The sequence below is a fragment of the Dendrobates tinctorius genome, unplaced genomic scaffold (genome assembly GCF_039654945.1).
Source record: "Dendrobates tinctorius isolate UK_male_01 unplaced genomic scaffold, ASM3965494v1 ptg000129l, whole genome shotgun sequence".
NCBI lineage: Eukaryota > Metazoa > Chordata > Amphibia > Anura > Dendrobatidae > Dendrobates > Dendrobates tinctorius.
Window position 1 is genome coordinate 35389623 of NW_027361797.1, and position 27617 is coordinate 35417239.

At 39.5% G+C, this 27617-nt stretch overlaps 1 protein-coding gene across 1 annotated transcript in view; it reads left to right on the top strand.

Annotated features, from left to right (window-relative positions):
- LOC141047856 (uncharacterized) overlaps positions 1-27617 on the top strand; it is a 359889-nt gene that overhangs the window by 140897 nt on the left and 191375 nt on the right. Inside the window, exon 35 of the mRNA XM_073543184.1 lies at positions 22527-22639. Coding sequence (XP_073399285.1) covers positions 22527-22639 — 113 coding nt within the window. The remainder of the gene's footprint in view (positions 1-22526; positions 22640-27617) is intronic.

A 27617-nucleotide genomic window follows, 5' to 3' on the forward strand; every position in this document is an offset into this window, starting at 1 on the left:
TTCTGCATTGTTGATCCTGGGGAAGGCAAAAAACCCACAGAGTAGAAGCCAATTTTCTCCATAGGGAAAAAAATTCCTTCCCCTAAGCTGGGTCAACCATCCACCTATAATATTCTGTTACTCGTAACCTTCTATACTGTTACTCACAAGAAAAGCATCCATTACTTTCTTAAATTCATTCAGTGAGTTGGCCATCACCACTTCCTCAGGAAGAGAATTCCAGAGCCTCACTGCTCTTACCGTGAAGATCCCTCTTGTATGCTGGTGCAGAAATTGTCTTTCCTCCAAACGAAGAGAATGCCCCCTTGTTCTTGTCACAGTCCTTGGTACAAACAGTTCACTGGAGAGATCTCTGTATATATATTAAGTCTCCCCTAAGTCTTCTCTTTTCTAGAGTAAATAGACCTAATTTTGATAACCTTTCTGGGTATTGTAGTGAACCAACTCCATTTATCATTTTAGTAGCCCGCCTTTGAACCCTTTCAAGTTCAGTAATGTCTTTCTTGAGCACGGCGTCCAAAATTACACACAATACTCCAAGTGTGGTCTGACGAGTGATTTGTACAGAGGGAGAATTATGTTTTCATCTCGTGTCCCCAGACCTCTTCTAATGCATCCCATGACCCTATTTGCTTTGGTGGCAGCTGCCTGACACTGGGCACTCCAAGGAATTAGATGATTCCTTTTTCTGCAAATTGTGAGTCAAGTGTAATAGCATTACTCATTAGCACTTCTTCATAGAGGCCCACCAGAGGAGTCTCCTGTTCTCCTGTGGGCCTGTCCAAGCCTGATTGTTCCCGATTCTGGCCCCCGTACACTTATAAGTGGTGGTGATAAGTCCAACGTGTCTATTAAGGGCGGCAAAATGCTGCCTCTTTGTACCTTTACTTAAAGGAGTGGTCTGTCACCTAAAATGTATTTTCTAACTATCTATCCTTACACCCTAAACACTTTTGTAATCTTCTTTATTACACAACACCCTACACTTCTCCCTATCTACGTTATCTCTAAATGTTTTTTAGAGATTGAGAATAAGATTTGAGGTGTAAGGAATGCCACCGCCCATGATGAAATTGATGAGAGGTAGACACCACGCCACATCTCAGCTCCACACACTTTGTTTCAGCCTGGCAAAATGGGTAAAAAAAGGCAAAATTTGCAACAATTTTGCATAGCCTCGTGTGGAGCAAAAATTGTTCAACTTTTCAAAGCTTTTTATGGCAGAATTCTGACGTAAAAGCTTCAATAAATCGGGGCCCTTGTCTTTTATACCCCGTCTCCCGATCTCATCATGTCAATAGGAGTGGGTGGTGAGGGTGTAGTATTGCTCTTATTATAAAATTATCAATTTTATGCATTTAATTTTTTTTTAAAAGAACCTTAAAGCAATGCTGGAATAGCTCTTTTCTGAGCAACCCGCCATACAAAAGCTTGAAAAAAAATAATTGGAAAGCAAGAAAAAAACATCCCTGTAACAGAAGCCCTCACACAGCAATGCAGAGAAAATTTTGAAAAAGTTTGATTCTTATAATTCCGCAACACACAAAATATATATTTTATTTCTATTTTCAGAAGAGATGATGTGATATCACATGAAATGCTAAACTTCGGGCCGCCTAAGCTCTATCGAATAAATAATAAAATTTTAATTTTAGGGACTTTTTTCTGTTTTCTGTTAGTAATAACCCAAAGATTAGTGAAAAGAAATCCGAGATTACAATTGATAATTGTCTATAAGTCTTAGTTTTATTTTAATTTTGCAAATGTTATTTTTAAGCCATATCGAACACTACTAGTTTGGCCATAGTTTGTACCACCTCTTCCTTTTTTTTAAGGCAATTTTGCGGTAATTGTGGCAATTAGCCAAGATTTGACCTCACCATGTGACTACGTCCTTAATACTATACAACTGGTCATAGCAAAATGGATAGATTTTTGTACCCTATTGTTTTCCATTGACAAATTATTAGTATCCATTTAACGTATTATCGAGGATGAGCACCATGTGGCAGCTTTTTACAATGTTTGCCAGAGATATTTACCAGGATTCCCTGCTTACCTCCACTCATGCACATGCTTGTTTTTTCACCTGACTTTGAAATCTGCAGCATATCAATTCTTTCAGTCTTTTTGCAGTGTTTTTTTTCACCCATAGAAAGCAATGAAAAGGTGAAAAAAATGCTGCAAAAAAAGCAACAGCATTTGTTGCTGAACGATTGAAGCTTTTCTTGGTGAATAAAACTAACTTTGTTAAAATTGTACTGTAGACAAAGTACACATGTAATCTGCACCCAAAAAGCATGTCGAAAATGCAGTGAAAAAGTTTGCTTTAAATGCAGCATTTTTATTGCCAAGAGGGCAGGTTTTGGCTGCAAAAACGCTGTGTGTGATCATAGTCTTAATGTGGTTTTATGGACACGGGATTTAGGTACAGGTTGCCTTATCTGTATAGGGCACCAAAATACCTTGTGGTAGCCCTGAGCTTAGCTTTGCTACATGATGGATGTGGAGCGCCCCAATGCCAGGGCTGGTGGGGTACTCAGAGCCGGGCCCGTTGGTTTCAATGGAAGTTGTCACAGTAGCAGTGACCCGGTCCGTGGCCCTGGGCGTCCATTGTAAAAGGGGAATGTCGAGCTTGTGGGTGATGATTAAAGTTTATGAGTGAATGATTCGTGACACCACCTGTGGTGTTCGGCAATGAAGATGTTAAGCCGATGCTGCAGGGAGATCCTCTGGGACAGATGGTGTGGTGCAGCAATGATGTTGTTGCCCTCCACAGGTGGGGCAGTAGTCCCAGGGCAGTGTAGGTGGAGAGGGGAGAGACGTGGATGGTGCAGTGTTAGGCACAAAGATGTAGCAGTGCTGAGTGCGTTGGCGCAGGAATAAGTGGAGGACAGGGCCGGCGTCAGCACCCGACGCACCCGAGCAAGTGCCGGGGCCCTGGCGAGATGGGAGGGCCCACTCATGCTAGGCTTGTGGTTAGGGTTAGAGTTGGGATTAGGGTTAGGGTTGTGTTGGGGTTATGGTTGTGGTTAGGGTTATGATTAGGGTTGGGATTATGGTTAGGGGTGTGTTGGGGTTAGGATTGGAGTTAGAATTGAGGGGTTTCCTCTGTTTAGGCACATCACGGGGTCTCCAAACGTGACATGGCTCCATTTATTCCAGCCAATTTTGTGTTCAAAAAGTCAAACAGTGCTCCCTCTATTTCGAGCCCTGACGTGTGCCCAAACAGTGGTTTACCCCCACATATAGGGAATCAGCGTACTCAGGGAAAATTGCACAACAACTATGGGGGTCTAATTTCTCCTGTTACCCTTGGGAAAATAAAATATTGGGGGCTAAAAAAATTATTTTTGTGGAAAAAAATGATTTTTTATTTTCACGGCTCTGCGCTATAAACATCTGTGAAGCACTTGGGGGTTCAAAGTGCTCACCACACATCTAGATAAGTTCCTTGGGTGGTCTAGTTTCCAAAATTGGATCACTTATGGGGGGTTTCCACTGTTTAGGCACATCAGGGGTTCTGCAAACGTAACATGATGCCCGCAGACCATTCCATCAAGTCGGCATTTCAAAACGTCACTACTTCTCTTCTGAGCCCCGACGTGTGCCCAAACAGTGGGTCCACCCACATATGTGGTACCAGCATACTCAGGACAAACTGGACAACTTTCGGGGTTCAATTTCTCCTGTTACCATTGTGAAAGTAAAAATAGCGGGCTAAAAAATAATTTTTTGTGTCATCTGTATACTCACTTATCATATTTGACTTCTGCTTCACCACCCTGGCCAGGGTATGTGCTTACCATTAACTGGAGCAGTTCTACATGGTAAGATACAGCCATTAACCAGTACATAGCAGGGGCACATTTATAACATTATCTCAGCACAGAAAGTTATTTTTAACACATTCATTTGTGGAAATTATTTTAATTCCAAGATCTATTAATGGTCTGGGGCTTAAGTAGCTGGCTACCAAAGCCAGGAGTGTTCAGAGGTCTAGAAAAGAAGCACTCTATGAAAGTGTTTGTGCCCATGTTAAAGGACCTGAACCATGGACATTGCTAACCTTTCCCGTCTTTTGCCCTTTCAGTAGTGCAGAACAAATACTATTCTCCTGGTATATTATTTGTTGAATTTTCATGGATGCTGCAGCAGCTGTTATCTTTACTCTATTACTGGTTGTGTCACACACAAACCCCATCAGGGGGAGTATACATATATTTACCCACCTTGCATAACCTGTATAAGACCTTATTTGCTGTTTGCGCTTCTTTCTTGCTTCATACACTCTACAGGAGAGAGGACTTTGCTGACCATAACAGCTTACAATCTACAGGAGAGAGAGGAGACTGCTGATCATAAGAGCTTGCACTCTACAGGACAGAGAGATGATGCTGCTGATCATAAGAGCTCACACTCTATAGGAGAGAGAGAGGATTCCGCTGACCATAACAGCTTACATTCTACAGGAGAGAGAGGAGACCGCTGATCATAAGAGGTTACACTCTATAGGAGAGAGAGAGGACTCAGCTGACCATAACAGCTTACATTCTACAGGAGAGAAAGGAGACTGCTGATCATAAGAGCTTTCACTCTACAGGACAGAGAGATGATGCTGCTGATCATAAGAGCTTACACTCTACAGGACAGAGAGATGATGCTGCTGATCATAAGAGCTTACACTCTATAGGAGAGAGAGAGAGGACTCAGCTGACCATAACAGCTTACATTCTACAGAAGAGAGAGGAGACCGCTGATCATAAGAGGTTACACTCTACAGGACAAAGAGGTGATGCTGCTGATTATAAGAGCTTACACTCTACAGAAGAGAGAGCTACCCAGTGATTCTGGAGTTGGAAAAAACTGTCGTATAAACTGTGCTCTGCAAGGAACAGTTGATCTGAGATGGCTCTGGTATTGACCACCACTGTACTAGATATGATAATCTGTAAGATGTCATAGCTGCAAGACATCATGGGGAGGCTTGCGCAGCAGCACAAAATGACATTACCCCAATTTCTGGTGTTTCAGTGGTGTGGGAAATTGTACTGAGCAAGTTTTTTATTAGCAAACTGCAAACCGAATCCCAAAATGTTCGAATTCGCATGAAATCATGAATTTCATTAAATTGAATGCAAGTCGATCCTTTGCAGATCAGGCCGCTCCACTTTTGACTGCAGTTGTTGTAATTACACCTAAGTACAGGTAAGTAAGTTTTTTCTTTACATTTTCCCAAACATTTTGAGAAATGGAATTCTTTGTGAATACATTCTTGATGAATAATGCAAAAGCCCGAAAACGTTTCTTGTTTTACTGATATAGCTTCAATAAAACAAATCATTAAGATAATATCCTTGAATTTGTCTTCGCACTTCATGCTAAGTGCGTAAAGATCATACGTTGGCTTGTTTTTCAACAGCAAGTGAGTTGGCAAATATTGCAAATATTAATATTGCAATAAATTGATTTTGATAAGAGGTTTTTTCTTTGATGTTTATGCAAATTTTGATATATAATGTAGATTAATACAGTAATAAGGAAAGAGCCACTATTATATATTGAAGTTAATAGCACACAGCTAACCATACGCAGAATTCACAGCCACCTTGAAAGTTCGAGACCTTGTAAAATGTTCCTTTGCCTTCGACACAGTCAACCACTCATTCCTACTACAAATCCTCTCTTCACTTGGCATCAAAGACCTCGCTCTCTCCTAAATCTCCTCATACCTTTCTAAATGCATATTTAGCGACTCCCACTCCCATACTACCTCCTCATGTCCCCTGTTCTGCTGCTTTTCTTTAATGCATGAGAAAAAAGAAAAGATTATACTCACTTCCCATCCACTTTCCCGCTATGCGGCCTCCACTTCTGAAGCCAGCAGCTGACTTCAGGGTGCAAGGGATGGGAGCGCATGGAGTCACTGACATGAGCCCCTAGTCACGTACACATTGATGTCAGTTGCTGGCCTCTGATTGGCAGGCAACATGTATTGCCGTGCATGGACCTCATAGGTCTGTGCCCCGCAATACACTTCAGCTGGATGTACGTCCGAGGAAGCACATACAGTTGAAGTTCTGCGGTATCGTCGGGCCTCCAGGCACACAAGCACACACCCACAAAGGGCAAGTCGTGACCTCTGCAACCGCTGTCATTACGCCCCTGGTGCAGACCACTGAGCCACTGTGCTGTAGTAGGTAATCATGGAGACATATAGGAGCTGCACATAAAGTATAGTGGGATGTTTTAAAGCAAAATAATATTTTGAATATTACAGGTATGAAACAATGTGTTTTATTGGAAAGCACATTTAAAACTGAACTAGAGATTACAATTTTTATTATTAATAAGGTTATTTTCTTTCCAGGCACACATGAATCTCCTGCTCTTGTTGGCTTTGTCCTCCTTCTGATGACCCAAGTTTGGTTTGGTTAGATTTTCAGAGGAATCATTGATTGGAGCGACAACTATATTCTCATCGTGCTCATATCTTATGTATAGTACACTTATGATTTATAGTAGTAACTTTATATTATTGCTATGTACTAATATAGGACATTATTTAATTTATTGCTATTTTATTAATCAATATTTTAAAGCAGGTTCTGCATATTATACATTATGCTAAGTACTTAGCAATGCATACTAATCAACCATTAAATCCATTAAAAAAAAATTTGGATGTATCTTTGCATAAACTGGTACAATATAATTGAAGGGGTTTACATATGAAGAAATCCCTTTTCCATATTCTCTAATGAAGCATATAAATATTATAAAGCAGTACCTCCCCTTCCCGCTTAGAACCATATTCTGTCTCATCAAGTCACAACTGAGAGACTTGGCATGACTGATTTCTGCTTTGATAGACTCAATCCCAAATGGTCTTTTTGGATCAGCTGAGGAGACCAATACTATTAAAGATTCTTTACATATGTTGGCAAGTTGGAGATTTTGCCTTGATGCCCATGAAATTCAAGTTCCACCACTGATGACCATTAGAAGACAAAGCTAGTCATTATGGATTTTATTTTCAAAATTGCTTTAATAAATCTGTGACCCTGCATTTCAGCAAATAATATGTGGTGTCAATTTTTCCAACTCTTAAAAAAAAACATATACAGTATAGTCAGCTCACACTTTGCTGAATGTAGATTTCTCACCGCTGACCAATGCCCTACATGTATCTAAATGAGTAAACAGAAATATCAGCACAGGAAGGAAGGAACCAGCAATGTCAGATAGAGGTTACAAACAATGATATTTATTCCAAAGAATATTCAAAACATATTCCGGCACATAATGTCGGGCAGGACTGCATTGGCAGACAGATCAACGCGTTTCGATCAAAGTCTTTTTCAGGATCTAACGCCAAACGTGCTGAACAATATATTGATGCTATAGCCAACGATGTAATTGGTTGAACAATTAAGTATTCAAAATATGAAGTCAAGGAGAGAAAAAAGAAAAAAAAAAGAGAGGAAAGAAAACAAAAATCAAAAGAAAAGAAAAACGTGTAAAAACATGATACAAAAATTAAATATATTACATGTCATATGAAATCTCATGTCAAATGGAATCACAATTTTAGTAATGTTTAATAAGATCTTGTCTGGCATTTAGACCTAAAGGAACCCTGGTGTTTAATGTGAAAATCCAAAAGGATTCTCTGCCAAGTAGTTTATATTTATGGTTTCCACCTTTTCGAGGTTTATATACCTTCTCTATAGCATAAAACAAAAATGATTTAATACTGCTGTTGTGGCAAGTGATAAAATGTTTTGAAGCTGCAGAAGGGGACAGTGCATTAGAATTCGTTCTATCCACTAGATGACGTCTATTGCGGATTTTGAGAGGACATGTAGTACATCCTATACATTGGACATTGCAAATAGTGCATTTTAGTAAGTAAATAACAAAATATGTATTACAATTGATAAAGTCATTAATAGGGTACATAAAAGAATCATGGACAGAGCTGAATGTATCTGTTTTATATGCAAATTTGCACGCTTTGCACTTATTAGCTCTACATTTGACAAAACCTAATTTGCAAAGCGTGCAAATTTGCATATAAAACAGATACATTTTTATTTTATGCTATAGAGAAGGTATATAAACCTCAAAGAGGTGGAAACCATAAATATAAACTACTTGGCAGAGAATCCTTTTGGATTTTCACATTAAACACCAGGGTTCCTTTAGGTCTAAATGCCAGACAAGATCTTATTAAACATTACTAAAATTATCACAAACTCAAGATAAAAAGCGGACGGCACCGCTGTTACCGTGTAACTTCAAATGATGTGCGGCATACAGAAGACCAGCAGCTGGGAATCTCGGGTGCCAGACCTGGAAACAGTCAATCCTGGGAATCCATGCAAAGAGAAAAGGTCGCACTCATCGAGATGGAAGTTTCACTGATTTATTGACATATCATGAACATGTCAAGTCGGGGGAGTGACATAAGGAGTGCAAGAAAGGCTGACAACGGCCATTTTGCGCTGCTCGAGCGCTTCAACGGGTCACGTTGACCCGTTGAAGCGCTCAAGCAGCGCGAAACAGCCATTGTCAGCCTTTCTTGCACTCCTTATGTCACTCCCCCGACTTGACATGTTCATGATATGTCAATAAATCAGTGAAACTTCCATCTCGATGAGTGCGACCTTTTCTCTTTGCATGGATTACTAAAATTATGATTCCATTTGACATGAGATTTCATAGGACATGGAATATATTTAATTTCTGTATCATGTTTTTACATGTTTTTCTTTTCTTTTGATTTTTGTGTTTTCTTTCCTCTCTTTTTTTTTAATCTTTTTTCTCTCCTTGACTGCATATTTTGAATACTTAATTGTTCAACCAATTACATCGTTGGCTAAAGCATCAATATATTGTTCAGCACATTTGGAGTTTGATCTTGAAAAAGACTTCGGTCGAAACACGTCTGTCTGCCAATGAATGCCCGACATTATGTGCCGGAATAAGTTTTAAATATTCTGTGGAATAAATATCATTGTTTTTAACCGCTATCTGACATCGCTGGATTCTTCCTTCCTGTGCTGGTATTTCCTATTCTTAAATTGCTAATAGAAGTAAAAAGTAAGCAGCAAATTATGGGATTTTGTGTCAGTGTATGAATATTACCTAAATGTGAAGACATTTTAGAATATAAAATTAGCTTTTTTTAACCAATAAAATTTTTGAGGTTGAATATTTGTGTTTTCTTTATTGGAAATACTGACTTTGTTGGTTTATGCCCACCAGACACAGTGATGGAAGAAGCAGTATTGATTGCCGAATAAGACAGATTAGAATCAGAGAAAAGACAAGAATTAAGGAAGAATTGGTGGGATAATGTTTTCCTTTTTACGCTACCATTTATTGGTCCAGCAAAGTTCAGGTGATGCAAATTCCCCAGCTTTATAAAAACCCAGCTTCCTCTAACCTTGTGCCAAAAAATAGCAGCCATGGGTTCTTCTAAACAGCTGCCTAACACTCTCAAAATGGTGGAGGCTCACAAAGCAGGAGAAGACTATAAGAAGATAGCAATATATATTTTTTGGCCTAAAATACAAAGGGAATGCGTCATCTTTAAATTTACTTTAGGCCTTTTACAGATCATTCCATCTTCTCCTTGCTTAACTGTTCACAATAACAGTAATTTTGACCTGGGGTGCCCAATCCTTTACATGTCACTGTACTGTGTTATTGCAGTGTATAGTACTAGCAATCAGATGATTGCAAACTCAAGAGCCCTAAGAGGATTAAAAGCAAGTAAATAAATTAACCCATTCACCCAGAAACCTGTTTTCACCTTCCTGACCAGGCAAAATTTTTCCCTTTCTGACCTGTGTCAATTTATGAGGTCATAAACCTGGAACGCTTCAATAGATCCCACTGATTATGAGAATATTTTCTTGTGAAATATTATACTTCGTGATAGTGGTAAAATTTGTTCAATATGACCATACGAAATTTAGCCATTTTGAAGGTTTAAATTTTTATGCCCTTAAATGAGTTATGTCACTCAAAACAGTTACTAAATCACATTTCCCACACGTCTACTTTACATCAGCACAATTTTTGAAACAATTTTTTTGGTTATGAAGTTAGAAAGGTTAAAAATTGACCAGCAATTTTTCATTTTTCCAGCAAAATTTACAAAACTATTTTTTTTAGGGACCACATCACATTTCAAGTCACTTTGAGTGGCCTATATGACAGAAAGTACCCAAAAGTGACACCATTTTAAAAATTGCACCCCTCAAGATGCTCAAAAACATTTTCAATAAGTTCATTAGTCATTCAGGTGCCACACAGGAATTAATGGAATGCGGAAGGAAAAAATGAACATTTTAACTTTTTTCCGCAAAAATTTTACTTTAGACCAAAATATTTTTATTTTCACAAGGGTAACAGGAAAAAATGCATGTACAATGTGTTGTGCAATTTCTCCTAAGTACGCCAACATTCAATATGTGGGTGAAAAAAACCCAGCAGGGCTCAGAAATGAGGGAGAGCCATTTGACTTTTTGAATGCATACTTTGCTTGCATAATTAATGGATGCCATGTCACTTTTGGAGACCCCTGATGTACCTCAAAAGCGGAAACCCCCCAAGTGACCCCATTTTGGAAACTAGACTCCGAAGGAATTTATCTAGATATGAACCCACAGGTGCTTCACTGAATTTTACAAAGTTGATCTGTGAATATGAAAAAAAAATACACTGCTCAAAAAATAAAGGTAACACTAAGATGCTACATCATAGATAATACTGAATTAAATATTCCAGCTGTAAACCTTTGTTTAGAACATGTTGAGAACAATAAAACATAAAAATGATCAATGTAAATCAAAGTTAGTATCACATGAAGGACTTGATTCAGAATGATGCTCAAAATCAAAGTGGAAAATCAAATTACAGGCTGATCTAACTTCAGTGGAAATGCCTCAAGACAAGGAAATGATGCTCAGTAGTGTGTGTGGCCTACACATGCCTGTATGACCTCCCTATAATGCCTGGGCATAGTCCTGATGAGGCAGCGGATGTTCTCCTGAGGGATATCCTCCCAGACCTGGATAAAAGCATCAGTCAGCTACTGGACAGTCTGTGGTGCAACATGGCGTTGGTGGATGGAGCAAGACATGATGTCCCAGATGTGCTCAATTGGATTCAGGTTTGGGGAACTGGCATGCCAGTCTATTGCATTCATGCCTTCATCATGCAGGAATTGCTGAAACACTTCAGCCACATGAGGCCTAGCATTGTCATGCATCAGAACTAACCCAGGGCCCGCTGCACCTGCATATAGTCTCGCTATGGGTCTGAGGATCTCTTCCTGGTATCTAATGGCAGTCAAGGTACCTTTGGCTAGTACATGGAGGACTGTGTAGCCGTCTAAAGAAATACATCCACCCACCATTACTGACCCACTACCAAACCGGTCTTGCTGGTGATGTTGCAGGCAGAAAAGCATTCTCCACGGCATCTATAGACTTTGTCACGTCTGTCATATGTGTTCAATGTGAACCTGCTCAAATCTGTGAAGAGCACAGTGCACCAATGCTGAATATGCCAATCTTGTTGTTCTCTGGCAAATACCAATCAGCCTCCACGGTATTGGTCTATAAGCACAATACCCACTTGTGGACATTGGGCTCTCATACCATCCTCATGGAGTCTGTTTCTGACAGTTTGAGCAGACACATGGGTGTTAGTGGCCTGCTGGATGTCATTTTGCAGTGCTCAGGTACTGCCCCTTGTGTTCCTCCTTGCATAAAGTAGGAGGGAGTGGTCCTGGGTTGTTGCCCTCCTACGGCCACCTCCACATCTCCTGGAGTACTGGCCTGTCTTCTGGTATCTGTCCAATGCTCTGGACACTGTGCTGACAGACACAGCTACCTTTCTTTCCACAGCTCGCATTGACGTGCCATCGTTGATGAGCTGCATTACCTAAGCAACTTTTGTGGGTTGTACTATAGACACCAACTCATGCTACTGCACCTCTAGGGGTAAAAGCAATGACAAAATGCAAGCATGACCAAAACAACAGCCAAAAAGGATGAGAACAGAGAAATTCTCTGTGGTCATCACCTGCAGAACCACTCCTTTAAATGGGTTGTCTTGCTAATTGCCTATCCTTTCTACACATTTTCTGTTCCATTTGCACAACAGCAGGAGAAATTGATTCACAATCAGTGTTGATTAATAACTGGACAGGTTGATTTCTAAGAAGTGTGATTGACTTGGAGTTATATAGTGTTGTATAAGTCTTCCCTTTATTTTTTGAACTGTGTATTTTTCCCACAAAAATGTTGCTTCAGCCGCAATTTTTTCATATAGCAGACGAGCAGGAGAAAATGGACCCTAAAATTTGTTTTGCAATTTCTCCTAAGTACATCGATATCCCATCTGTGGTCAAAAACCATTTTTGAGGTACAGTGCAAAGCGCAGAAGGGAAGAAGCACCATGTTGAAGTTCAGATTTTGCTGGATTGGTTTGAAGGTGCCATGTCACATTGGCAGAGCCCCCTATAAGTGACCTAATTTTACAAACTACACCTCTCAATTAATTCATATAGGAATGCAGTGATCTTATTTTCACCACAGGCGTGACGCAGCATTCTATACCATTGGGCAGCGAAGAAATAATATTTACATTTTTAGTTTTAACAGTTATATTGAAATGAAAACATCATTTAACATGAGTTACATTCATATTAGAGTACAAGGATCCCCTCGCAGAGGGAAATACGTAGAAAAAAAAAGGCGCTTAAGGTCATACGGTATCCTTGACTACAAAATCTTCGCTTAGAATATGTGTAGTAAAACAATTATAACACAACTAAGTTAGACTTAATGGGATGGAGAGGGAAAGTGGGAGTTTAAAGTGAGTGTCGATAATGCGAGATATACAGACGTGGGGCATCAGTGTACCTGTTTTAAAGTTTCTAAATGTAAGAAGCTACTACCGTGCCAATATATTATATAGATAAAGATATAATTTTGGAAAGGTCATCATCTCTATGTGCCTGAATCCAAGATCCCAGATACCCCGAAAGTTATCGAAAGAATCAGATCTAATAGCGTCTATTTTCTCGTATAACATTATCAAATTGACCGTTCTCTTCACCTGTGTTAAAGAGAGCGTACTGGTTTTCCATCTGCTAGCTATGTGGTTTCTCGTCGCCACTGCAATAAAATCAACAAGACGACAAGTCCTATTGTTAGCATTGGTTGGTCTGTCCCCCAGCAGAAGAACTGACGGTGACAGAGGTAGTTTCCTATCCAAGATATTATCAATTAATTTTACTACATCTTTCCACAGTGACTTTACTATCGGACATGTCCACCAAATATGGAGAGTATCTCCATCGTCAGTGCACCCTCTAAAACAATTGCCAGGGACGGAATGGTAAATATTGTGCAGGAAGCTAGGTACATAGTGTATTATAAAGAACAATTTAAGAGATGTCTCAGTAAGTGAAACTTGATTACTACCCCTCATTATATTTTCATAACACCTGAACCACCTTTGAGGTGTGAGGGAGATTCGTAGATCTGCCTCCCATTCCTCCATGGTCTTCAATTTCAGGCCATCTCTGGGTTTGTTAAATATAGAATAAAGATGAGATATAAGGCCATTGCCCAGTGGGTCATATAGACATTTTAATTCTTTCGTTGTAGGTTGTACGTTTGAAGAGCCAACCATTTGGTTTTGCAGGAAATGAAAGATTTGTTCAAGTCGGAATGTCTCAGACCTCGGGACTTGATATTTTGTGATGAACTCTTGTTTTGACATTAGGTTAAAGTGAGTAGTTAGATTTTGTAGCCTAGTTAGCTTATTCTGCTGCCACCATACGTGGTTTCGAGATGTAACTCCTGGTGGGGACATGGGACTATTAAACAGGTTCAGAAGAGGAGAGGGATGAGACTGCAGTGCAAATTGGAATCTATTCGATCTCCAGATTCATAGGGAGTGAAAGGTATACAGGGAATGTAGAGCCAGATCTTTCGGTATAGACCCCGTGGCCCAAATTAGACTCTCCAAGGAGTAAGGTGCTATTTGGAAATTTTCTATTTGTGGCCATATGGGTGTGCGTTGTTCTGCGTTTACCCCTGCCAGCTGGGCGATCTGAGCTGCCCTATAATAGACAGTAAAGTTTGGTAGCGAAACTCCTCCCTGTCTTTTGTGTCTAAACAGGATTTGCTGGGAGATGCGAGGCTTTCTATTATTCCAGATAAAACGTATTACGTGCGAGTGTATCATTTTGAATGTCATCAGAGGTATTGAAATAGGCAAGGATCGGAACAAATATAGAAATTGAGGTAAAGTAACCATTTTAATCGAGTGCACCCTTCCCAAAAAGGAAAGAGATGTAGAGGACCATTTTGACAAAGATTGCGTTAGTTTTTGGAGGAGGGGAGCGTAATTATATTTAATTAGCGTGGATTTAGATAATGTAAGGTTAATTCCTAGGTAAGTAATATAATGTTTTGCATGTCGGAAGTGAAAGTTCTCTACCATTGAAGCTTGTTCAACAGGAGGGGTATTCAGAAACATAATCTCTGATTTATCGATATTGACATTTAAGCCTGAGATTTCCTCAAACGATTTAAGTGTCTTTAAAAGATTAGGCAGGGATATATGGGGGTTTGTCAAAGTCAAAAGGAGGTCGTCAGCAAACAGACTAACCTTGTATTCATGTCTACCTATTGTTTGGCCTGTGATATCGGGGTGCAGACGGATCTTCTGCGCCAGTGGTTCCATCACCAAAGCGAATAGGACCAGAGATAGGGGGCACTCTTGCCTGGTTCATCTGCTGTTAATTATTGGTTCTGGAGTAGTCGAAGGTAATTTTAAATAAGCAACTGGAGTATTGTATAGAAGTTTAAGTGAGTCGATTAATTGTTGTGAAATCCCCATTTTGCGCAATTAAACATGTATGTCCAAGTGACGGTATCGAAAGCTTTTTCTATATCTAAAGCTAGCAAAGTTAAGGGGGTTTTACGTTTGTTGGCATTATGTATGAGGTTTAGGTTTTTACGGATATTATCCGGGGCTTGTCTAGTTGGGATGAATCCAACCTGATCTTTGTGAATAAGACTAGGCAGGCATTTATTAATTCTATTGGCTATTATGGAGGAGAAAATCTTGAGGTCCACGTTCAAAAGGGATATTGGCCTCTAGTTTTTTGTGAGCAATGGGTCTCTCCCTTGTTTTGGGATGACAGTGATATGCGCCGTATAGAATTTTGGCGGCATTGTTTGGCCTGTTAGCATATTATTGCAGTATGTTTGTATATGTTTTAATAAGATATTTGAAAATTTTTTATAGTATAATGCGGTCAACCCGTCGGGGCCCGGAGCCTTCCCAGCTTTTAGATGGTTTATAGTAGATGTGATTTCATCTTCAGTGATAGGAGAATGTAATGTAGCAGCGTAAGCCAGAGTTAGGGAAGATAGTGGTACATTAGTTAGAAAGTCATCCAATTTGGGGGATGAAAAATTCGTGCTATCAGTGTATAGTTTTTGGTAATAAGTTTGAAATATTTTGTAGATTTTGTTCGGGTTAAAAGTAGTTTGGGACTGTTCATCTTTTATGGAGAAGATAGAGTTTAATTGCTCTTTCTGTTTTAATTTTCGGGCTAGCATTCGATCCATTTTATTAGAGAACGGATAGAATGTCGCTTGCGTCCACCTGATTGCTCTTTCTGTATGGGTTGTTAGCAAAGTATTTATTTGTAGTTTTAAGTCATAGATTCGTTTAGTTAAGAATAGGGAGGGGTGTGACTGATTGGTGGTTTCTAATTTATAAAGCTCATTCTTGAGAATCAATTGCTCCTTAAGATGATTCCTCTTTTTTTGAGTTGCCACCCTATTGAGTACACCAGTGATATATTTTTTATGGGCCATCCATATATTACCCATAGAGGTGTCAGGGGTGATATTAGAGAGGAAGAAGGCATTGAGCTCTTGTTCGACCATTATTCGCGTTTGAGGGTCAGAAAGCAAGGATTCATTCAATCTCCACGTATACAGGCATGCAGTCTCCATGCTTAATTTAAACACAGAAAGTACGCTATCATGGTCGGACCAAGAGGAGGGGACATGTCTGGAATACATCAATGACGGTATGTTTTCTGAATTAGTTAGAATCCAGTCAATCCTGGAATATGAATGGAATGCTCTAGAAAAATAGGTATAACCTCTGGATTGCTCATGAGATTCTCTCCATGTATCCACTAGATGATGAGCTTGCAAGATACCATCAAAGATAGTTTTTTCCCTCCTTGTCATGTCAGGTCTCCCCTTATTAGATTTATCAAAGTTTGGGTTTACAGTCAGGTTAAAATCGCCCACCCATATAATAGTATCATAGGATATAGACCTTAGGGATCTTGCAATAGATTTAATTGTTTTCATTTGAAATGTCGGGGGTGCATAGCAATTCACAAGACAGAATCGCTTCTCCTGGACCGTGCCCCAAAGGATTATATATCTACCTTCTGTGTCCACAACCAAACCCTCCTGCACAAATGGAAAAGAATTATGCAGCAATATGGCGACATCTCTCGTTTTTTTATCATGAGTAGCAAGAAAAAATCTTGAGTAGAGCTTATGGAAAAACTTGGGAGATGAGTTATTAGAGAAATGAGTTTCCTGTAGGAATAGCACATCAGGGGAATGTTTCTGGTAATCAATAAAGGCACGTTTTCTTTTTATTGGGGAATTGAACCTCCTAACATTGTGTGATAGTACCTTATATATTAGGTATGCATAAAGAGATTCTAATGAAATTTCTAATTAAACTACCACCTGGAACAAGCATTTTCCCCTTAATCACATATGCAAAAATATTTTTACATCTTATCAACACTCTTGTAGGGAAAAGAGGGAAGGGAGGGTAACAGAAAATACAACAAGAAAAATGGTCACAACCAATGACCAGTTTGTGGGCTACAGTGTGCTGGTTCACTATCAGTAGGACCAGAGGCAGTAATAGCCCAAAATGGAGGGGCATACTTACTCCAGGGGCACAACACTCCACTAGTAGGAAAAGGAAACAATATTATTCATAAATTGTCATTAGAAACATCAAATAGTAATACTATCAGAACGATATCTCAGCATTTTGGCCGTTCTTTGAGAATATTCCAGCACATTCATCGATAGTGGACTCAAGAAGTAGACTGTTTGTTGTGCTGTGATTTATTGAGTCTGGTATGGCGAACTTTCATCCACTCTTTGCGCGGTCTCTGTCTCTGTGGTAGGGCTCCCGAATCAGAAATCGGGATGCCTGCCTTCTCTAGTGCTTTTCTCCCTTCCTCGTGATTTCTTGGAGAATAGGTGGAGTTGCCATAGGAGAAAATTAAAGCATGTGGGAATCCCCACCTGTATTTAATCTTTGCTTTTTATTAAGGCCAGAGTTATAGCTTTCATGGCTTTTCTCCTTATTAGGGTTGCCGGGCAGATGACAGGGAACAGAGATGCGGTATCTGGGACACCTGGTAAATTGTTCAGTTTATGAGCAGTGGATGGAATCAGGTCTCTGGATTCCTCATGGTGCATTTTAAGGACAACACCCCTAGGTGAGGCATCAGATTTGGGACCTCCCAAGGCCCTGTTGATTCAGGTTATTTTTAAAGAATTAGGATCTGCTTGGGGCGGGAGGGTGCAGAAGAGATTTGAGGCAACCTCCATTAGATTGGAGCTACTTTCCAGTAGTCCTTTAATTCTAATATTACCTCGGCGAGAACGATTTTCCAAGTCTTCACAGTTTCGCTCTAGGAACTTGAGTCTAGCATCTTGTTCCTGTAGCTGCTCACTATTATGTTCAGCAGCATCTGCTGTGTCATCCATTCTTCTTTCCAAATCATTGGTTCTTTGAGCAATATCCTGAATTTGCTGCGTGAAGTTGCTTACAGCAGAAGATAATACGGCTCTGAAAGTTTTCTGAATGGTAGCCAGGAGGTCCTCCATTGTCATTGGAATCATGTTTGTTGGAGTAGCCAAGTTAGTTTGCTGTGACCTCTGGGGGGAGCTCCCGGTGTTCAGTGAGGTTGATTGTGACGCTGACATAGTGTGACTAGCTGATTTTGTACGTTGAGTCATCAGTTGTGTGATCAGATGGGTATTGTTTTCTGACGGAACAGATTTTTTGGGACACATTGCTCAGAGACCTGCGTTCTGAAAGTTATCGCATGACAATTACTCATATAGGTGGGTGCATATTTGTGCCCGTGGTGACAGATCTAGTGTTCCATAATTATAGTCCACCAGGATCATCCATTCCCTCCGTGTTGGATTTTAGCAAGATATGGGGTAAATTTTATAGAACAGAGTATGTTTCTGGTGCAGTTCTGCTGTAATACCCCTTTAATATCACAAGAGTAAGGGAGCATGTGAGCCTGTAAGTTAGAGTAACATCCCAAAACAGGGAAAAAGAAAAAGTGAAATACTCTCTCTTCCTCCTTTTTAAATATGGGCGATTGCGTCAGATAGCCAGCAGGTGGATTCCCACACCTTTATACATAAAATAAGGTATTTATGGAGATTGTATTAACTCTTACAGTCTCATAGCTTCTCCTTTAGCTGGGGACAGGGTAGAACACACAGCCCTCTGACAGTCAGTGCTGGGATACAGCAAGGCTCCTGCAATCCCCTCAGGCAGTTTGCTGATCAGGGAGGATACTACATGTGGACCACAACATGGCTCCTGCTGTCCTCCTGCAATCCGGGGTGGTCCCGGGCGTCCCTACAGACCCAGCAAGTCACCTACCTCCAGGGCAGAACATGCAGCCAACAACCTCCTCGCCGCACTCCCGGCGTCACCTCCGAATCTGTCACCGCTCACGTCGCGGGTCGCCCGTCCACTCCAGGCCACGGCTCCGCCAGATGTACATGCCACAGCAAGCCCAGCGGTCTCTCTCTGTGCGCCCGGCGTCCAGAAGAGAGCCCCCTCCATGCCACTGCCAGATAACAGCAAGGGGTAAGTGGCCGGTTTTCTCCCACTGTCGGTTCCCTGTCACAGGAAGGAGGCCTCCGGACTCGCCGCACCGCAGCGGACACGATGTGACCCAGGCAGGCCCCAGGCCCGTAGCTAGGCCGCAAGTGTCTTCCTCGCCCTGAGGCACCGGGTGGGTTCAGGGTCAACGGTGATCATCCTCCAGGTCCTTTCAAATACACGCTGGCTCCCAGTGAGGGCAGATGAGCTATAGGGAGCCCGGACTCAGGCAGATTATTATTTTCCTGAGAGGAGTTCAGGCCGGCACGTTCTGCTCCTTCAATCGCTGGCCACGCCCCTCAATAATTACATTTTTACCATCAAAATGTTGTTTTAGCCCCAGATTTTACCTGTTCACAATAGGAAATGGTTGAAAATGGAACTAAAATTTGTCCCACAATTTCTGCTAAATGTAGAAATATCCCATATGTTGCTGTACAGTGCTGTTTAGACACAAGGCGAGACTCGGGAGGGACCGAGTGTCTTTTGCTTCCTGGAGCATAGATTTTCCTAGAATAGTTTGCTGACTCCATATACAGAGCCCTAAGGACTAGAAGAGCAGAATCCACTCTCAAGTGACCCCATTTTGAAAATCATACCTTTTTGGGAATTTATCTACAGGTGTAGTGACAATATTGATTCCATGGGTGTTTTCCAGAAACAAGTAGCAGTGGATGTTGCTGAGTAAAAATGGCAAACTACCATTGTAGTGCCCAGAAAGTTGTAGTCACCAGTACATTGTAGTGCACAGCTCATACTTCTGGAGACATGCACCTGCAAATTAGATGCGTTGTCATCACCACAGAGATAAAAAAAACATGTGTACTCTAAATGAGGTTTAGGCACATTGGGACTCGGAAGGGAGAACAGCATTTGGATTTCGGCGTGTAGAATTTGCTGAATTTCTTTTGAGGGTCAAGGAGCCGTAGCTCTTTTCCAGAGCCTTTGTATTACCAGTAATGTGGAAACCCCCTATTTTTCATTTGACAGATGATGGACCTGAGTGGGGACTTGCATTTTTGTGGATTGAGATGAAGTTTATATTGGGAACATTTTACATAACATTTGGGATCACATCTATGCTGTTCCCTACATTGAGCACTTGCATCAGGGTTTCCATCTAAATGTCCAAGTGACGTGATCTAGATGAATCCCCCGATGGGTCAATTAACTATAATGAGGCAGCAGAGTTACTCTGGACTCCACCAGGTCTCTGTTCATTGGTGTTTTTCTTTTAATAAGTGTACAAAATTTTGGCCAACGGCACTTTTATGCACACCTAATAAAAAGAACATCGCCGGATCACAGGTTAGATGGCGTCCACAGTGCCTGCATCTACGTTCATTATAGGGAATCTTCCCCGGGAGTTCCATCTGAATCACGTATTTCAGAGATTTCCATGGAAACCTCGCTATAAGCGCTCAGGATAAATGTGAGCTGAGCCTGACTGCAATCTTTGGGAAGCAGAATGAACAAACCAACAGCAGGTGAATTGGTTTTATTTATTTTTTACACCATTCCTCATGTGGATTAGATGACTTTATTCTTCGGGTTGGTGCGATTACAGCAATACCAGATTTACAGCGTTTTTTTCTGCTTTGCTGCTGTCACACACTAAAAGACGCTTTTTATTGTATAACCTAGGTTTTACTTCTCCATATTTTGAGAGTTATTATTTTTCCATACTTCTGTTGACAGAGTCATGTGAGGGCTTGTTTTTTGCGGGACAAGTTGGCGTTTATGTTGGTAACATTTTTGGACAAATTACATTTTTTGATTGCTTTCTATTCTGATTTTTGGGGAGGCAGAATGAACAAAAAAAGCAACAATCAGGAATTCTTTTCTTGTTTTTTTTTATGCCGTTCTGGGTGTGGTAAAATTAATAAATCAGCTTTATTCTTTGGGTCAGTATGATTACAGCGATACCACATTTTAATCTTTTTTTATGTTTTGGAGCTTTTACAAAATATAAACTATTTCATAGAAAAAAATAATTATTTTTGCATTGCTTTGTTCTAAGAGCGGTAACTCTTATTTTTCACTGACGGTCCTTAACCCCATTGAAAATCTATGGGGTATTGTCAAGGGGAAGCTGAGAGACACCAGATCCAACAATGCAGATGAGCTGAAGGCTGCTATCAAAGCAACCTGGGCTTCCATAACACCTCAGCAGTGCCACAGGCTGATCGCCTCCATGCCATGCCGTATTGATGCAGTAATTGATGCCAAAGGAGCCCCGACCAAGTATTGAGTGCATATACTGAACATTTCAGTAGGCCGACATTTCGGATTTTAAAATTATTTTTTCAAGCTGGTGTTATAAAGTATTCTAATTTACTGAGATAATGGCCTTTGGGTTTTCATTAAATGTAAGCCATAATCATCAACATTGATAGAAATAAACAAGTGAAAAAGAACTCTATATAATATATAAGTTTCACTCTTTGTATTGAAGAACTGAAATAAATTAGCTTTTTGATGATATTCTAATTGAGTGATAAGCACTTGTACTTCCAACCATGGTAACATTGAGTCGCCATTGCAAAAACATTAGCAGCAGCAGTGTTAGTGGCAGAGGCAGCAGGGTGACTTAGTGGTTAGCACTTCAGCTTCGTAGCACTGCAATCCTGGTTAAAATCCCACCAATGACAATCCCTTCAGATGCTCCTTTAACCACTCCACACCCCCTCCCCTCTTCAATAAAACCCAATCCCCATTCCACATCTATTAATGCTGTTTATATTTCAAGCCTGTGATTAGTTCAGGAACCAGGGATCTCTATCTGCAAACTCAGACACTTTTTAATAATTACCTTAAGGGCTGCTACCCTGGAAAATTAAAGGATCCACACATATTAAAACGATTTAAACTTTACCTCCCTGATACTCAAATAATTCCCAGTGCTCTGAGGAATTAAAGGTACAGTGTTCAAAATCTCACAACATATTCGACTTGCTGTGTTTATCAAGTCCACCGTTCAAAGTGCTTCTGTAAATAAGTCCTACAATCTCTTCTCTCCATGTTGATTCTCTGAGTTGAAGATAATCAACTACTGATCCCCATCATCATCAACTTCAGTGAATCCTTTCTGCAGCTATTACAAAGGATAAAAGCAGCACCAAAACCAAATCTTCCAATATTAAGGATAACAAATCATCAATACTAAATTGGAAACTCAAAGAGAGAGACAAATCCATTCTCAATTCCACTCCTCTGCTTCCACCTTACACTCTCTGGAAGACTCCCCCATTCTGTTTAGCCCTTTAAAGTTAAGAAGTTAAGATCACCCATAAAAAGATCTGACACAAACGCAGAATCCTCAAAACCAAAACAATTCTCTTCCTACAGTGAGGCGACCAAAGAAGACAATTACCAAACAGCCCTTTCTAAACCTGTTTCAGACAAGCTACTTGCCACCACCGAGACTCCCTCAACTGAAGACATGGATCTGTCATAATCAACAAAAAGAAAGGAACCAGGTGATTGGGGCTTCAGGGATTCATTCTTTCAAGACGACTCAGAAGAAGAGCCAGATGACTTCTCTCCAAACCAGAGTCCTGACAAACATGGTCAAAGACGGGAGCATTTAATCCCTACCACTCAAAACAACATAAAGAAATCCTCAGTGAGTGCTGAAGTTCCTAAGTTCCTAATATATCTAACAGAAACATTTCAGAGAATTTCATGAGAGACCTCACAAAGGAGTTAAGCGATAAAATGGATCTGGGGTTCGAAAGACAAGCAAAACTTATGCAGTCAACCTTGGGTGCAATCACCCATAGAGTTGAAGAGAGTGAGAAGAGGATTACCACAGTAGAAAAAAGTCATGTAATCTAGATAAATCACACCAGGAAATGCAGCAGGAGATCACAAAATTGAGAGCTAAACTGTCCGATCTGGAAGATCACAACAGGAGGAACAATATCAAACTCCGAGGAATTTCTATTTTCCCAGAACAACCTAGAACACTTTGTTAAAGACCTTTTCAAGAAGTCTATTCTAAATTTCACAAACCTGGAGTTATCTAGTGACAGAATCCACTGTCTTCCTCATCCTTTAGCTCTATCTCCAGAGAGATACAATCTTGCATATACATTTCTACAATACCAAGGAGAGGATCCAAAACTGCATCAAGGAAAAGAAATCATTCCCGGATCCGTATTCCCATGTCAAGATGTAAGCAGACTTATCAAAAGACACTATCAATGCAAGGAAAACATTCAAAAAATTATCTCATCATTGAGAGATTTGGAAATCTCCTACAAATGGGATTTCCTGAATAAACTTCTGGTCTTCTTTAAGTGGAAGCCTATCCACATATCTACTCCTTACTCCTGACTCCTTACACAAGGTGAAATGCTGAAGGAAGCAACCTATTTACCTGTTATGGGTTTGGATATGTTCCTTTTCCTCATTCCTTCTGCCAATTCTGCACAAGTTACAGTTAATTGCTGCAATGTTTCATGCTTAATATGCTAATTTCTATACAGCTTCTCTTTCAACAGGTCTATCCTCACATACAATCTTTGATATACAGTATCTGTGCCATATAATACTCTGATTTTTTTCCACAAGTCTTCTGAAGCTTCTTTTGGATGTCTCACATGGTTCTCTTCATCAAACTTTCCTCCCATTAAAAGGAGACAACCCTCCTTCAGTTTGGCTCCTTCAGGAGAACTTTTTTGCTTTTCTTGTTGTTGTTTTGTAATTTCCACAAGGACCAACACACAAAAGGACAACACCACGACCATAAGTCCCAATATAAAGTTCAAAGTTTATTATTACAATCAGATAAAATCAGGTATTAAAACAGGTATCAATATATGGAATATGACAATTTTTGTACATATATTTGAAGAAATATACAAATATTTAAAATTATATCAGAGATATGGGCAGTACCATCCCTATAGAACATACAATCACCTGTCAGTATTAAAATTGTGAAAAATGTGCATAAATTTAATAATGAAAATGTAACTCCATAAATTTGGGCAGGGCGTCTATCCCAGGAGACCAGGAATAATCCATATAGCACACTTTGTAAGTCATATATTATATTTTTTTAATTTGGTTTATGGTATACCGTTTTCCTGGTCAGCAGACATACAGATTATTTTGTGCCACTTTTGTGCCACTTTTTCGCGAGCAGCGCAAAACGGCCGTTGTCAGCCTTTCTTGCACTCCTTATGTCACTCCCCCGACTTGACATGTTCATGATATGTCAATAAATCAGTGAAACTTCCATCTCGATGAGTGCGACCTTTTCTCTTCGCATGGATTCCCAGGATTGACTGTTTCCAGGTCTGGCACCCGAGATTCCCAGCTGCTGGGCTTCTGTATGCCGCACATCATTTGAAGTCATACGGTAACAGCGGTGCCGTCCGCTTTTTATCTTGAGTTTTGAGACATACAGATTATTTTGTGCCACTTTTTGCGGTTTTTTGAGTATCACTTGTATGGTCTGCATAGGCATACTGACATTTTTTCAATCGCACTGAGCACAGCACTTTATTTAATGATTCACATATGATATATTAGCACTGATTGTTTTATTGTAATAAATACACAACACTTTATTTTATATGCACTTTATACATTTATGGAGTTGCATTTTCATTATTAAATTTATGCACATTTTTCACAATTTTAATACTGACAGGTGATTGTATGTTCTATAGGGATGGTACTGCCCATATCTCTGATATAATTTTAAATATTTGTATATTTCTTCAAATATATGTGCAAAAATTGTCATATTCCATATATTGATACCTGTTCTAATACCTGATTTTATCTGGTTGTAATAATAAACTTTATACTTTATATTGGGACTTATGGTCGTGGTGTTGTCCTTTTGCGTGTTGGTTTAGTGAAATTTACGACTGTCCCTATATTAGCTCCATCTTACTGGCAATAATCATACTTGTAATTTGAATTTATAACGTATTATATAATAATTTTTTTGATTGAATTTCAAGTTCTCCTTACCTCTTTCTTTGTGTGGTGGTTAATTTCCACAAGGAGCATATTCCAAGTTTTTTATTGTTTTCCCTCATTTGTGCCTACATTTGCATAACATACTATAATTACTGTTGTTTACTGAGTTTTTTTTAGTTTATTCTTGTATGCCTACAGTCATCAAAACTTCATTTCACTTAAGTTAGGACTTGTTTATGTTTATTTTTAGTGTTTTATCTGCCCACGAAATATAAACCTCCAACATGAGTTCCAAATGTCTTACATACAATGTAAGAGGTCTAAACAATCCCATGAAAAGATTTACAATTTGGAAAGAGCTTAAAAACAGCCAAGCTGACCTAATTTGTCAACAGGGATCACATTTTGTAAATAAGAACACCCAAAATTCCAACATAAAGACTCTCCCCACATCTTTGAAACTCTCAATACTAAAAAGAAAGGGTGGGTGTGGGTGGCAACAATTATAAAAAAAATACCCTCCCATTTGAAATGATAGAAGAAGTAGGAGATGAGTTGGGAAGATGTCACATCCTAGTGTGCCATCTCAACAATTGTCTCTACACAATCATTAATATCAATGCCACCAATATTTTTTTTTTAATTTCTGGACAAACTGATTTACAAAATTCAAAAAAATCAGGAAAGGCGAATTAATATTACTTGGTGACTTCAATATGGTTATTTATAGGCATATTGGCGCATCTTTCTCAAAAAGACTTTCTTACCCCAGTTTAAACACTTGGTTAACAAAAACTGAACTCTATGATGCCTTTTGTTGCATTAACTCATCTTTCAGAGAATACACTCACTATTCTGATGTCCAAAAATCCTCATCTAGAATCAATCTTTTTTGTCACAGATGTGTTCTCAATATCCCAATTCAAGGAGATCTTAATTTTGCTCAAATTCATCTCTGATCATTCACCAGTCAAAAATTATAGACCAATCTCACTGATTAACTCAGATGTCAAAATTTATGCTAAGATCCTAGCAAACAGATTGGAAACCATTTTACCAGTCATTAACAATGACCAGATAGGTTTCATAGCAAGCTGTCAGTCATCTGATGGAACCAGGAGATTTCTTAACATCATAAATAAGATTAAATCCACAAACCTCCCTTCCATCCTCCTCTTCTTGGACACTGAAAAAGCATTTGACAGACTAAATTTGACATTCCTTAAACTTACACTTTCCAAATTTGGGTTCTGTAACCAAATCATGTCCTCCATCTTGGCATTTTACTCTTCCCTGAGAGCTAAGGTCTATGCAAACAATCACCTTTTAAATTCCATCCAGATATCTAATGGCAACAGACAGGGCTGCCTCCTCTCCCCCTATTGTTTGTCCTGGCTCTCGAACCCTTGCCTCAATCTATTAGGGACAATCCCTCCATCAAGGGTATACAGTTCCCCACTTGCCACTTTAAAATTGGACTCTTTGATGATGACTTAATCGTCTCCTTAACTGACCCTGTAATCTCCTTCAAAGAACTGTTAGTCTCTCTAAAAAATTTCTCCGAGGTCTCATGCTTCAAAATTAACCATGACAAATTCCAGATTCTCGAGTTCAACCTAAAAAACACATCTTTTGATGCTATAAAAAAATTTTTCTTTATTTGAATGGGTGGACAATGAGTTAACATATCTTGGGGTTATTCTAATCAAGAATTTGTAATCCCTTCGCCCTTTAAACTTGGATACAATTACAACTGAGAACTCAAAAGATCTATCCTCAACAGGCTTCTCTGAATTATCTTGGGTAGGCAGAAAAATGGCTATCAAAACATTTATTCTCCCAAAAATTTTCTACATGTTAATACTCTCCCTCAATTCTACCTTACTAAGTTACAAAAATTAATCAATGACTTCATCTGGAAATCTACAAAAGCTAGAATTGCAACTAATGATCTCTACAAAAATAAGTTTCACGGAGGGCTTAGTCTCCCCAAACTTTCAGCATACTATTTTGCTAACCTAATAAAACAAAGCAATAGTTGGCTCAGTTCCAACTATTACAAAGCAATAGTTGGCTCAGTTCCAGACATCCTCCAGCCTCGAATTTGACCACAACAATTTTGATCCTGTTAGAGATCTCTTATTCAAACACCTTTTCTGTCTAAGATTACCTGAACCGAATCACCCAATCTTTCAGGCCATCACCTTAGCCTGGAAAAATCTAGTCAAACTAAGGGTAAACTACTTTCCCCTTCCTTTTTGATGATGAAACCTTCATTACAAATTCTCCTTTATCCCCTCCCCTTCTTGCCTATGTTAAATTTTAAAAATCTCAATAAAAACTTTAAAAAACAATAATAATTTCGCCAGACAAAGGCATTGCTCTTTGCCCCTCAACTGACAAAATGTTACCATGTAAGTTTTTATTATTTTGCATTGCGTGGTACATTTCATATGTTTACTTTTGGATTTAATTGTATAATAAAAGTTAAGCATTAACTTTTGGACCAAAAGAGCTCAAGCCTTGTAGGTTACTCATTCAGAAAATATGCAGTGTCCTAGGGCTTCATGATGTTGAAATATATTATAACTCAATACACATACAACGCTGGCTAGACATAGTAACCTCAAAAGAACTGCACTGTAATAATCTAGAAAAAGCTT